Source organism: Vigna radiata, unplaced genomic scaffold, assembly GCF_000741045.1.
Source record: "Vigna radiata var. radiata cultivar VC1973A unplaced genomic scaffold, Vradiata_ver6 scaffold_7, whole genome shotgun sequence".
Lineage (NCBI taxonomy): Eukaryota > Viridiplantae > Streptophyta > Magnoliopsida > Fabales > Fabaceae > Vigna > Vigna radiata.
Genome location: NW_014543262.1, coordinates 1,644,444 through 1,658,894, shown reverse-complemented (window position 1 = coordinate 1,658,894; position 14,451 = coordinate 1,644,444). Strand labels below are relative to the sequence as shown.

Genomic DNA, 14,451 nt, shown 5'->3' with positions numbered 1-14,451 from the left:
CACTCCCCCTCAAGCTGAAGCATACAGATTGTATGGACGAAGCTTGAAATACATAAACTCAATTTGAAATATGTAATATGTCTTCAAGAGTGTCATCAGTGCGCTGTTATTTCCGTTGTTCGCCACTATTGATGAACAACAAATTGCAAGAACAAATGAAGGGCCTGTAGCAACAAACTGCAGGGGCAAACAACAACAGACCTGCAGGGACTACACTATCCTGCAACGACTGGAATTAAAAGGCTAATAGCCACAAACCTGTGGGGACTTAATCACCCTAAACAACAAAAAACTTCAAGGGACTTAACTGTCCTAAACAACAACAAGCCTTCAGGAAACATTTGTCCTCCAGAGGCAAACAGCAACAGACCTGGACGGACTACACTACCCTGCAGCGGGTGGAATTAAAAGGCTAACAGCCACAAACCTATAGGAACTTAATCACCCTAAACAGTAACAAACCTTCAAGGGACTTAACTGCCCTGAACATACGGGAGGCCTTCAGGAAACAACTGTCATGCAGAGGCAAAAAACAACAAACCTTCAGGGACTTCACTACCCTAAGTAGCAACAAAACTTCAAGGGACTTAATTGCCCTGAACATAAGGGAGGCCTTCAGAACAGAGAAGATGATAGCGGAAGCAATAGAGGTAGGACTAGGTGTTGGTGCATCGGTGGCACAAGTGGCGAAGACGATGGCCACGAAAGTGGTCGGCGACGGTGGCCGACGACAGTGGCCGGAGACGATGGCCAGATGGCAACACCGGACATATGCGAGACAAAAACCAGAGATTGTCCATTGAAGTATAAAAGCACATGTTGAAAAAGAGACTTTTAGGGGGCCGCCGGTGGCGTTGGCCACCAGCAGCAACAAAGACAAAGTAGAAAAAGATCAGAAAACCTGCTCTGATACCATGTAAAGAAAGAAAATAGGAAAAAAACTATCTTATTAATTTTGAATAAAATATGAGAAATATATACAAGAGAGAGAATCTATAATTCTGCTATTTTATCCCTATAAATATTCTATAATAATGTAACATTATTACTATAATTACTCTATAATAATGTAACATTATTACTGTAAATCACCTATAATAATAACAATATATTCTCTCAATAATCTCTAGGATATGATTTATTTTCTAACATAAAGCCCTTTAGACGTCTATTATTGGGGGAACCGACATCTAAACCCTAAACCCAGAAATTTAAAAAGTCACTTTTTGGCTCCATTTAGACGTCTATTATGGGGCGAACCGACTTCTAAAGCCCTTTAGACGTTTGTTATAGGGGAACCGACTTTTAAATGTCGGTATTAAAACACCGTTACGCACACTCATTGTTCATCATCTTCGTCGCATTTTCTCTCTACGGGTTACGTTTTTCAGGTTCGTTTTCTCACTTTTGCACCATATTAAATTAGTTTTACAATAATTACATCACTCTTTGATGCATTATCTTTCATTTAAATCACTAGACAGTCGTTACGTGCACTCATTGTTCATCATCTTCATCGCGTTTTCTCTTTATGGGGTTACGCTTTTCAGGTTTGTTTTCTCAATTTTGCACTGTTTTAAATTAGTTTTACTCTGATTACATCACTCTTTGATACATTATCTTTCATTTGAACAGATTAAAATGCGTTTTCGTTGGGTTTTGGTGCAGTTATTCTCGTGTCCTTGGGCGGCATTCTTTGGCGGCTTGCGTTTTGCACTCTGCAACCCTCCACTACGTTTGTAAAACCATCCAATAAAAAAATATACAATACATTCTCTTCAACTAAAATATAAAATTGTAAACTCGAATCACCATTAGTTAGGAGCAACCTCAAAGACGTCTGACCTATATGGATCCGACGTCTATATAGACGTCTGGCCTATATAAGTCTGTCTTATATAAAGACGTCTGACCTAAAGGGTCTGACGTCTCATTAACGTCACCCGTATAGACATCTGACAGAAATCCAACGTTAAAAACCCAAAATAACAGACGTCTAAAGTTCTTTCTGTACTAGTGAATCCCTGTCAAATATCATAACACATCTTTATGATCACAAATAAACATAAATTTATTTTGAATTATTTTGAGTCATATACATGGAAAAGATATTCACATAAAAACAGTACACTAACTAACGCAGAAAAAAAAAATGAACTTATTTTATCATAAATTCTAATTGATTGGATATGTAAAACTCTTTGCAAGAATATCTCTTATATATCAAATAGAAGAATGATGATATCAAAAATATAAAAAACGATTGATAGAGATTTTAGAAAAAACTTGTAGGAAGATGATATTTTATAAAATGAAACTTTATTAATAAAAATTATATTTATAATATAATTTTAAATGATAAAAAATTGTGTGTAATATTTTAAAATCATTATTATTCTTCACTATTTTTTTATCTTTACATTATTTTACATAATTTTGTTTATTATATTAAAATAAAATCATTTATTTATATTAATTATTATAAATTAAATAAAAATTTATACCATAACAAAAAATAATTATGTAAAATCAAACATTCTAAATACTTAGTATTTAATATTATATACGAATGGTGAATACTTATTTTTTTTTTTAATTTGCTTAGTGAATAATTATTACTGTTCAATTTGCGTAAGAGTCTCTCTTCAATTAGTTTATTTTATATTTTTTCCCGCTCTATTTTACTTTTTTATTTTCTTATATAAATTATTTAAATCTCGCATTTCGTAATGTGATCCATTTACACACATATATATATACGCATTTTTATTTTTTTAATACTATATATAAAATATTTTGGAAACATCATATATTTTTTTTATTTAGAATGGAAAGTGAATATTTCGATATATTTGTTTAAATTCTACTAATCTAATACTATTTTTAAATATCAATTCACTTCATGATGTATACTGAGTTTTTCTATACCAATAATATTGTTTTAATTTTCGTTGGCTGGGAATTTTTTGTCTATGATTATAATGAAGACAGAAACCTAACAGAATAGCAACTTATGTTGTCACGTGCCTTGTCACATGGTGGGGACAGTTTCCTATTTAGGTAAAACAATCTCACTTTTTTCCTTTAATTTTTCTTGTCAGTGAGTGGAAGTTTGTTCCACTTATTGATCCTATTAATTCACAAAACTATTGAAATAAAATGGTGATTGAAAAACAATTTAATTGATCAGAACCAACGATAAAAGAGAGTCAAGTTAATACATTGATTAAGAATAAATTATACAATTTGGTATATATTAAAATATGTTGATTAAAAGAATTAATTAAATCTTATAAAAAAATAATAAAAATTCTACCTTACAGTCACAGAGTAAAGAAAATTTGAAAAGGATTAAACCTAAAGATAAAAGATAATTTCAAAACTATTTAATGTGTATGAATGTTGAGTTGGATTGAAGTATGATAGGAAAAAAAAAACATCTATTATAGTTTTTGAGTTAAACATGGATTTTAAAAATAATTTGAAATTTTCAATTGAAATATAAATCTATTTTTAGATTATCTTCTTCAGTAAAAATTATATTTAAATTTCTCCTTTCTACATGTCATTTTAAAGTAAAACCCAAAAATCAAGTATTAGATGGAGTAGAGTATTTTGAATAATAATATTTTATTATTTTATTTCAAAAATATTAATAATATAAATACAAATTTTTTATATAAAGTTTTATTATTTAATAAGTTTGATCTCTTTAAAACTTTCTTTTTAAATTTTTTTTTTGTCTTTTTTCTATAAATTTTAGTTCTCTATTCATTTATCACAAGATCACAAATGCCTAAGGATTCTTTCAGACGAGATGTTTATTTTTAGCAGATTGATTTCAGCTATAAAGTAGGTTGATTTCTATCCTTTTTCCTTAAATTTTGGTGTCTTTGCATGTAAAGGTTTCCTTCACTCTTTTAGGGTTTGAGTTTTCTCTAAGACTCTATGTTGATCAAGTGGTATTGAAGGTATACTTTGATCAAATTGTTATGAATTGTATAAGCAAATAGAGATCTTGGAGTCATAAGAGGAATTTTAGAATTTTTAGAATCGTTGGAGCATCAATCAAGTAAGGGAAGTTAGTTAGTTTAGTTTGGATTCGGTATGCATGTGATATTTGATGTTTGTATGATGATGTGATGATTGATTTATAAACTTTAATTAAATTGTGAAATTTGGTATGTTAGGTGTTTGAAAAGGATAGTATATTGAATTGAAAACTTATGCATGCTGGTGCGTAAATGGTTTGATGATATGAAAAGTTGTTTATTGATGAATTTGTGAATGTAGATTTAGGATAAATTAGAAGAAGGGTGAGTTTTGGGCATAAAATGAGGGTTTTGACAGGTAAAATTTTAAGGTCACGGTTTTGAGGAAAGTCTGTAATTTTTATAACTATCTTGGGGTCATTTAGGGTTTAGTTGGTCTCTTACTGTATTAGAAAAGAAATCTAGTAGATCGTCTAGTAAGGAGTTGTTTGGTAAGGTGGTGTTTGGTAAGAAGTCGTCTAGTAAGGAGTCGTTTGGTAAGAAGTCATATGGTGAGGAGTTGTCTGGTGAGGAGTCGAGTGATGAGAAGTCGTTTGGTGAGGAGTTGTTTGGTGAAGTGCCATCTGGTGAGGATTCGTCTGGTGGTACGAGTTGTTTGACAATAACAAAGTTATGGGAACCTGGGAAGAGGGGGTTAGACCCTTTCGGAGCTATTGGTGAGGTTTCCAAGTTGTTTTCCTTGCCTAGTGGGTGTATCGAGTTACTATGAAGAAAATTGTGTTATTGTGTGGTTGTTATTTCCAGAATATTATAAATGATTTTATACTTTATATACTTTGAGTATGTGATGATAATGACGATTGTTATGAGCTGATTAATTAAGATGTGGATATGTATATTTATGGTTTGTGAACATGTTTATGTGTATGTTTATGGTCGATGAACATGATGATGATGAAGTATGTTGTTACCATGTGATATGGTTGATGGACATAATTCCATGTCCTTCGTTGAGAGGTTACATGGTGATGCCTTGTAGTGTTTTTAGTATGAATGGCCGGAGTTAAGTATTGGATGTTTATGTTGATGCTCTTAATAACCCCAATCTCAAGTAGAAATGAATGATTATGTCGTAGAGAGTAGTAGGAGGTCTTAGTTTAGGATTTGGCAAAAAGCGTTTTAACATACTAACCTTGTGTAGTAGCTTGGATTGAGCCAACAATATTACCACTACAAGTGCATGAACCACCATAACTTGACATTAACACTATATTTGGATGAGTCAAGTCTAAGTTTGTGGTATGAATGAGATGGATATTTTATTATGTGTGAAATGTAATATATGATGGATTTTTATTTTATCATGTTAAACTATTTTATCACTAGTTTATCCTTGTTTTTGTGTTGTCTGCTTGTATTCTCTTTCGCAATGATCACTTAAATGGTGTAAGCTTAAAAAGACATCTTTTTAATTACAGAAGAGGTAGGGTGAAGTAGATGTGTACTTAAATAATTCTACAAATATAAATTTCTTCTTGTGTCATAAGTTTATTTCATCTAATTGTTATATTATATTTTTGTAATGTGTTATTTTAATAGTTTTATATCATTAAAATGAGATGTTAATAAATTTAAAATATCATAACAATTTCGTGAAGAAGATATTTTCTCTATTGTAATACTTTTTACTTAATTTATATATATATATATATATATATATATATATATATATATATAAAGTTTTTTTAAGAAACAAAATTATTTATTCTTATAATTTAGAGACATGTGAGTCTCCAAGAATTTGTTGTTGGTTCTAAAGGGACACATGCCCTTCATTGAAAGGGAGATTCAAACATTAAAAGGTTAACGGCCAAACATGTTTGGTTTTAGTTAAACTTTTAGATTTTGAGTCCCATTAAATTTTGAACTGTTACAACAAAATACAAACAAGTTTTTGGACAACTCAAAAAATGCAAATTAAAATGATATCATTTGATGTTTTATTTATGCAAATACCATTTAGCCCTCATTTTAATTCAAAAAGCACATAAAGGGTAAACATGTAATTTTCGTGTAATTTATTTATTTTTAGATCTAAAGAAAATACATTTGCTTTTATTGTAGATTTATTTAAAAAGTTAAATTTTCTTTGTTTCAGCGTAGAAGACAATGCTAGAAAACCACGTGCGGCTACCACCTTGCTGAAGTGATTATTTTCACAGTATAGCAGCCAGTGATTTTTTTATTTTTTTTTTACAATAATAATTCAAAAAGTATAGTTAAAATGATTTTAATTATCTAATAATTCTAAATTTTGTATATGAAAATAAAAATAAAAATTCAGATAAAATTTCTAATTTTAAAAAGCTTTTTGTTTTAATTTTAAACCACATATAATCCATGTGTGCTAGTGGACAAGTGGGTGACACAACTTGTATTTGTCTGCATTATTTAACGATAAATATGTATTATATAATTGAAAGTCAGATGTTTTATTTCTTATCTTATGATTTTAAGAATAAACATAATCATCAAAAGCAACATATCCTTTTATATTTGAACATATACTACAATGTCATACACTAATACATTGATTTTTAAATACGAACTCTTTTCAAAGGTTAAACATGGAAAACATGAGAATAAGATAAAACGATTGTTGGTAGTAGAATATAGTTTAATTTTTCAAGAATTCTAAATACAAAAAAAACCAATTGATTAAAGATTACTTTAAACATTAATGTTAAAATTGTTATTGTAAATGTCAACAACCTGCTCTATATGAAAAATCAGCAAACTAAATATTTTTCTATAGACATTTTTAAGAAACTAATTAATGAAAAATAAAATATTTTTCAATTAAAATTAACTTGTACACAAAGCGTTTATATAAAACTTTTGAGCTAAATTTAAAAAAAAAATTTTTTTAACTTATTTATAAAATATAAATTTTTCAAGACAATTTTTCCCTTTTTTTATATTTTTAAATTATTGAACAGACTTATCATTTAATTATTGTATGATTGCATTTCTTTGTCTTTTAGTAGAAAATAATTTATTTGTTGGAAATTCAATAGAATGATGAAATTGATTGGGTAACACATTTGTCAAGAGAAGTGAGAGAGATTGGTAGTTGTTGCACCAGATCCCTCTCCTCAGTCATCACCATTCGTTCACTTCTTCAATACCAAAGTCCATTCACTCCCTTCACCTACCAGCAAGCCGATAAATACCCTTTCTTTTTCGTATTATTTATTCCATCACTTCTCCATTTTCTTCCTTATATACTACTTTATCTCCTCTTCCTATTTTCCTCATCACCTCACTCATCATTCAAGTCATGGATTTCTTGCAATCTTCAGAAAATCAGATACTTCTCGGTGTGGCCGTGGCCGTAGTGGCTGTGGGGATTGGTGCTGTCTTTCTCTTTTCATCTAAGAAGCGCAAAGGTTTCACCTTTTTCAGCTTCATCTTCTCCCCATTTGGAATTTCTGCTTTCTTTTTTGATTTATTCATAAGGGTATTCTTTGTCTTAGTTCTACGAGTGAGAGAAGATCCAAGATGCCTTTTTTAATGAAATTTGATGTGTACGAGGTGGTTCTATTTTTTCAAAAGATGTTATTTCATTTTCTAAGAAAGGTTAAATAGTGTTCGGGGGAGAAAACCACTTACTCAAAGCATTTTGCAAGGGATGGGAATAGGAAGAGAAAAAAAGAGTCATTGAATTTTTTGCCGTATTTTGATCTTATATTACAGTTAACTCCTTACTAACTTTTTCTGTTATTAGATTTTGCAATCTGAATTATTCATGAGACACTCCCGTAATTCATACTTCTCAATGATACAACTTTTTATTATGAGTTACAGCGTTTTCAATCTTCAGTGGTTTGGTCAGGAGATCTGTTACTTGATCTTCTGTCTTTCAATCGATCAACTCTATGTTCCCGTTATTCACATGGTCTCTCAAGTAATGCAATCTTGTCTCTGTGTTTGCTCCTTCCTTGTGCTACTGAATTTTTGGCTTGGTTAAGTGCTAAAATATTGTCAACAGCAAGTTTCATTGGTTCTTCCATTTCCAAGTGCATGAGCTACAACTGATTGTTTTTTTGTTGAACACCGTGATAAGGCAGTGTTTCATAGCTGAAAAACATAGCCACCTGTACTCTTCCTATCATCTTTGTCGCACACCAATCTGAGTATGTGGAATTCTACATTCTGCTGGAGTCTTAGCTTGATTACAATTATGCATATTGAAATTGAATCTCTTCAATACGTCACATGCACACTTTATATTTTTTGATGAAGAAACAATCCCTTACTAATATGTAGAGATTACAGGCCCACAAAATACGAGTGTTCCCTAATCTATCATCTTAATCTCTTGTTTCATTTTCCTTTTGAATTCTGTAATCTCTTGCTTGTACCCATTATTCCATTCACATAGATTTCATACTCATTTTTGCACTCCACAAAGCCTTTTTCAGATAAGAATGAATCAATTCTCCTATTCCATGTCTGGAAGTTGATCCATCTGGATTCACCTAGATTTTGTAGATCCATTTCACAGGTATAGGCTTTTTTGTGCGGAGGTACCAAATCCCCTGTATTGTTCTTCTCAATCAACTTCAATTCCACTATGGTTGAAACTACACATTTCGGTTCTTTAATGGCTTCTTCAAAGTTAATTGGTTTAGCAACTCTCCTTCACTTGTTAATGCATTGTCTGAGAACCTTTCAAAATCAGGCCAACACCACAGTGGCACCCTATTTCTCTGTGGTCTCACAAAAGATTGTTTTTGTCCAGAGTGTTGATCAGAGTTCTCTACACCATCCTCGTCTTGTTGACCAAGATTAAAGTCTGATCCTCTCCAAATTGGATTGGATTATACTATTATGACTTCCTTTTCTCTTCAGTTATATGCTTAAAGCAAGAAGACTCAAATACCATTAAATGATCATCTTCCCGTCCTCACTTCTAGAGTTGTTCACTTCAATCTCCTTGTTGCACTTCTATTCAAGATGTAAATCATAGCTTCTTACCTAAAATTATTTGGCAATAACTTTCTATTCAGCAAAGCCTTCACCATGTTCATCACAGTTATGATCCTCCTTTCAGTTACTGCATTGTGTTGGGGTGTATATGGAACTATTACCCCATCAAAAATATCCCATTGATCATTTGTCCTTAGTATCTTTATTTTCTTTCCACATTGCTTCTCTACCATGACCTACCTGACCTTTATATGTAGGACTAATTATCGCTTTTCTGTATGTTTGATATAAGGAACTCTTATAAATTAATGAATGCTCTAAGAGATGAATCACTCTCCTAAGCATATTTTCCATACTTCTATCTCAAGCAGTGTGCCTACCAGCCCTAGCTTCAGTTTGTGTATTATTGGTTGGAGAGTGCTCTTTGTGTTTGTAGTAAGTTCAGTATGATTTTCGTTGGAATGGATCTGATGTGTAATATTTTGGGTTTATTTTCTGTTCATGCACCTTGTTGTTGCATGTTTTTCCCTACGTTAGTTTTGGCTGGTTGTTTTTCTGATCAGTGAGTATACGTTGGTCTCTTATCCAGGCAGAATTTTCATGTCAAAAGTATGTCTCATGTGTTTGGGGTTTTCTATCTATTTTTTGGTTGTAATGCTTTACCACATTATTTACCTTTTTATATTAACTTTTTTGGAATCATAAGGAAAATTTTCAGCTTTTTACCTGTTATTAGTCAACCTTGCTCTGAGTTTAGGTTTATTACATGCTGGTTGCTCTTGTGGTTATTCTATATTTCTGTTCCAAAAGTAGAGTTTCTGTTTGGTTTGGTTGTGTTTCCTTATAGTGTCTTAGGGGTTGTTCAGCAGAATTATACGGTCATGATTCAGGAGTCCATCACTTATTACATAAACGGGTGACCATGCTTTGTCTGATAGAGTTGGCAGTGGTATTTTCCGATTGAGTTGGCCAAAAAATTGTACTTGGAAAATAGAATTTCTCATTACATGCAGTCATGTTTACTCTTCAGAAAGTGAAATATCTTAAATAAATCTTTGACTATGAATCTAAGTTATACTAAAGCTTGGTGGCAGCCTGAAATAATGTAAAACTAAATGCACTTGACCTTTGGACATGCTAAATTTGGTTCTATTATATACTTAAAGTGTTAATTCATGTCTTCCACATGCTTATAGGTGTCTTGGACCCGGAGAACTTTAAACAGTTCAAACTTGTTAAGCGTTCACAGCTGAGCCATAATGTTGCAAAGTTCACATTTGCCCTCCCAACACCTACATCTGTTTTGGGTCTTCCAATTGGGCAACACATAAGTTGCAGGTTCTGTTGTCTGATTTTTTATTTTTATTTTTTTGTACATGTTCCTTGTCACTGATTAGTTCAACTTGTATTTGTGTTTAATTCAGTATCTGCACAATTTGTTCTCTAAATACTTACTGGCTGAGAATAGCTATTGCAATTGCATCATTACATGATAATTAATATTTATAGCAGAAACTCTTTCCTTTTAGTTTTTTTATCAATGTTTGTTGACACATTATGAACAAACAACTTTTCAAACAGGGGTAAAGATGCACAAGGTGAAGAGGTTATCAAACCGTATACCCCTACTACTCTGGATTCTGATGTTGGACATTTTGAACTAGTTATTAAGGTATATTCAGAATCCATTCTTCATCCTTATGCTTTTCCTAACTCTGCATTATTTTTCTTTCTCTCCCTTGACTAATTGGTTTTCTGTCTGAAATATGCATTTATTAGATGTACCCACAAGGTAGGATGTCTCACCATTTCCGTGAGTTGCGAGTTGGTGACTTCCTTGCTGTGAGAGGACCCAAGGTAAATGTTTTTCCTACCATTTAAGAGGGACTATTTTGGTTTGTTTTTACAAATATTTTTCTTCCGCCACTTCCATACTTTATTCTCCCACCCCCATATTATAAAAAATGACATATGAGCCCTTGTTATAATATATCTGGAATATTCTAGATCATGTAATCTGGAATTATATTTTTGATTGTTATCAAAATAATATTCTGGATTTCCTAATCCAGAACAGTATTTTTGATTGTATAATCTAGAACAATATTTCTGACTATGTAATTCTGGATTACATAATGTGGAATATAGTTCTAAATTATGTAATGAGGAATATAGTTCTGAATTATATAATATGAAATATACTTGGGATAATTCCGAATTGCATAATCTGGAAATATCCCAAATTACATGTTCTTAAATATGTTTCGAATTGATTGAGGTGTTATAATAGGGATATGTTGGTCACTTTATATATTATGGGGGTGAAGGAAGCAACACCCTTTCACAAATAAGTACAAAATGAAAGGCATTTTCTCACTAAGTAAGGTCAGTTAAATGGATCAGTCGACATCATTCAGCTTTGTTAGAGACCAAAATCTTCGGAGATATTATACCAGGAGACCCCTCTTGACAACTTCCTTAAAAGTGGTATCAGTAATACGTAGTAATTAAAATAATGCTACCTTGTTTCCTGTTTTCAAGGATTTCATTTCACCATTTTGTGTACAGATATTTGAAAATAGGAAACAAAATGAGAATTAGGTGATATTTCTGTAGTTATTTATTGGTGAAAATAGGTAATGAATACAGAAAACATTTTGTCAAGCCAAAAAGTCCCTGTATTTTTGCATTTTGTAAACAATGTGTTGCTACACTGTGTTGAAATATAATAAAATGAATAAAAAATGGGGAAAATAATTTGTTAAAATAGAAAATATTTTAGCATTATTTAAATTGTTCTGTACTGTAAAGTTATGATGTCCATATTGTGTGTTCTTATATAATAAAAATATATTTGAAAAATATTTTCTTGATATTAGGTGAAATAAATTGAAAAATTAACTTCTTTTAGATTAAGTTGATGAAATAAAAAAACAAACAAACTGTATGCATTTCCATATTCATAATGCCTGCTACCAAATGAAAGACTTGTTATTTAGATGGTTGGACTTTAACATTATTGATTCCAGGGACGTTTTAAATACCAACCTGGTGAGGTTAGGGCATTTGGCATGCTTGCTGGAGGGTCTGGAATCACCCCAATGTTCCAAGTATGTCATTAACACACTGGTCTTTTGTTCATCATTAAGAGGAAATTCCTATCACACAGTTCTGTGTAACTAATTTGTTTGTTTCTTGTTGCTGAAGGTTGCTAGAGCTATATTAGAAAACCCTAAGGACAAGACCAAAGTACATCTTATCTACGCCAATGTTACATATGAGGATATTCTTTTGAAGGTAATTAACATTTATCCTTTCATTTCGTATATGACATTGCTCATTTAATTTGAGAATCTGTGATTAATGCATTGCTTACCATAAGTTTTCTAGGACATTATGTTGAATGAAAGTGCAATTTTTGTTCATTAAATAACAAACTTTGATTCCTTATTTAGAAAAATTCCATATTGTTTTCTATTTTTGAAGTTTTGAATAGGAAGCAGTGAAAGACAAACTTTAATTGTTGACACTGTTTTCTACCTAAAACTTTGAAAACAAAAGACAAAACAAAAAAAGGTGACATTTTTATGGTTAAAATTGAAAAAACAACTAATGAAATAAGACAACGTTTTGTTAAGTAAACAGACAGTTAGTGTTCCATACATTTTTCGCCTACAGGAGCAAACATTATACTCATGAAAGGAGCTTTTGAGTGCCTTCCATCACTGTAGAAATCTACACTTTAAACTTTTATAGAGTGAAAGAATTGAACAACTGCTTTCCTGCACACGATATATTTACTTTTCTCAGCTGTTATTTCCTTCTGCCAATGCATCATAGACTAAGTTTTTACCACAAATTCCTCTCACTGACAATCCCCTGATATTGAAACTTGTCAATAATGAAAGTCCACTTATTTGTATGTACAGGAGGAACTTGATGGTCTTACTTCTAACTATCCAGATCAATTCAAAGTATACTACGTCTTAAATCAGGTTAGTTCTCATGGCACGTGGAACTGCAATTTTCTTCTTATCTATTTCATTAGTTGCTTTTGCTTTGTTTGTTGGAAGGGCCATGCAAAATCTTGGTCTTGATGGCATCAAATAACAAAGTGCCAGCAAGATTATAAAAAGGCAGTTCTTCAAGATTTTGTTTATAAATTTACAGCAAGGACAAAGCTTCATTGGACTTGTGGAATAAATTAGTGGAACTTGACCATTATCTTTATCTCTTTTTCTTCATCCATAACCTAAACCTATAATTCTTAACAGCTAGAACTAATGGTCATTTGTTTTGATGTTGTGTTCTTGAATTATGTAATCTGCCTAGCCTCCGGAGGTTTGGGATGGTGGTGTTGGATTTGTGACTAAGGAGATGATTCAAGAACATTGCCCTGCTCCAGCTCCTGATGTTAAGGTAATTGTTTCACTGTTTCACATATTACTCCAAAATGGTGTTACCATGTTTTCTTTTGCTAATCATCACGTGAAAAGGAAGATAACTGATTAATCATGTTTCGTGCGGATTTTCAGATCCTGAGATGTGGGCCACCACCTATGAACAAGGCCATGGCTGCACACCTTGATGCTCTTGAATATGCTCCTGAGATGCAGTTCCAGTTCTGATTCTTCATTGGGGTGATTAACATTGCATGCATTTCATGGCCTTGGCCATTGAAAAGCTCAGAACAACGATTTGTTTTATTTTTCCTGGCTATGAATATGTGAAGCATTGGACCAACAGTGCATTTAGCACAGAAATTCAGAGTTGAAGCCTGAAATAATTGATTCTTGTATGAAATGAGATTGATAATATTACCCTGTTCTAGAGTTGCAATTTATAAATTAGACTTATTAGTTTTGACTAAAATTTTTATCACTTTGGCATATTTTTCAGACAGATGCAAAGGTCTTGAGTTAAAATCAGTCTTCAATTTTCAGACAAGATAGACGGTACTAATTCATGGGAATGGATAAAAACATGTTATATATATAATTAATGCTTGTTTGTACTATTAATTTTTCATGTAGTAATAATTTTTGCTTTTTAGTATGTAAAAAAATAAAATTTTTCATTTAATGAAAAATGTAATAGCTAGCAAACCAGTGGTAACTAACTAGGAGGTTGAGATTATGTTCTTCATTGGGTGAGGGTAGTAGGGGTACCCCTATGAGCATGCTCTAACTACTAATTAAATCCACATTATAGGCTTTAACTATTTGAGTATATATAATGTGAGTGGTTTAGTGAATTGTTCAAAGTTAAACTGTTTAACAATTTTTTATTTTTTTCACTAAAGCATGTAATCTGAAGAACATTACTTGAGTAGAATATTTCTCTAAATGGATTCTGCAAAGAAAAAAAAAAAATTCGTAGTCACAACTGTATATGATTTAAAATTTAAAATTGAGTATTTTAACAACATTAAAATCAGTCAAATTTTGTGTAGAAGTTATAAATTTTC

The 14,451-nt window shown here is 31.6% G+C and overlaps 1 protein-coding gene across 1 annotated transcript; it reads left to right on the top strand.

The window, feature by feature from the left end:
• Nucleotides 1-7,108: 7,108 nt before the first annotated feature.
• LOC106753940 (NADH--cytochrome b5 reductase 1) lies at nt 7,109-13,856 on the top strand. Its single transcript, XM_014635829.2, has 9 exons — nt 7,109-7,441; nt 10,181-10,322; nt 10,566-10,656; nt 10,764-10,841; nt 12,014-12,094; nt 12,192-12,281; nt 12,914-12,979; nt 13,317-13,403; nt 13,520-13,856. The coding sequence occupies exons 1-9, from the start codon at nt 7,333-7,335 to the stop codon at nt 13,610-13,612; spliced, it is 837 nt and encodes a 278-aa protein (XP_014491315.1). The 5' UTR covers nt 7,109-7,332; the 3' UTR covers nt 13,613-13,856.
• Nucleotides 13,857-14,451: the final 595 nt, after the last annotated feature.

Excerpts from the sequence above, each read along its gene's own strand:
- LOC106753940 (XM_014635829.2), top strand. The coding sequence starts at position 7,333 with ATGGATTTCTTGCAATCTTCAGAAAATCAGATACTTCTCGGTGTGGCC. Across the intron at positions 7,442-10,180 it reads TTCATCTAAGAAGCGCAAAG|GTGTCTTGGACCCGGAGAAC; the intron begins GTTTCACCTTTT and ends ACATGCTTATAG. Across the intron at positions 10,657-10,763 it reads ATTTTGAACTAGTTATTAAG|ATGTACCCACAAGGTAGGAT; the intron begins GTATATTCAGAA and ends TGCATTTATTAG.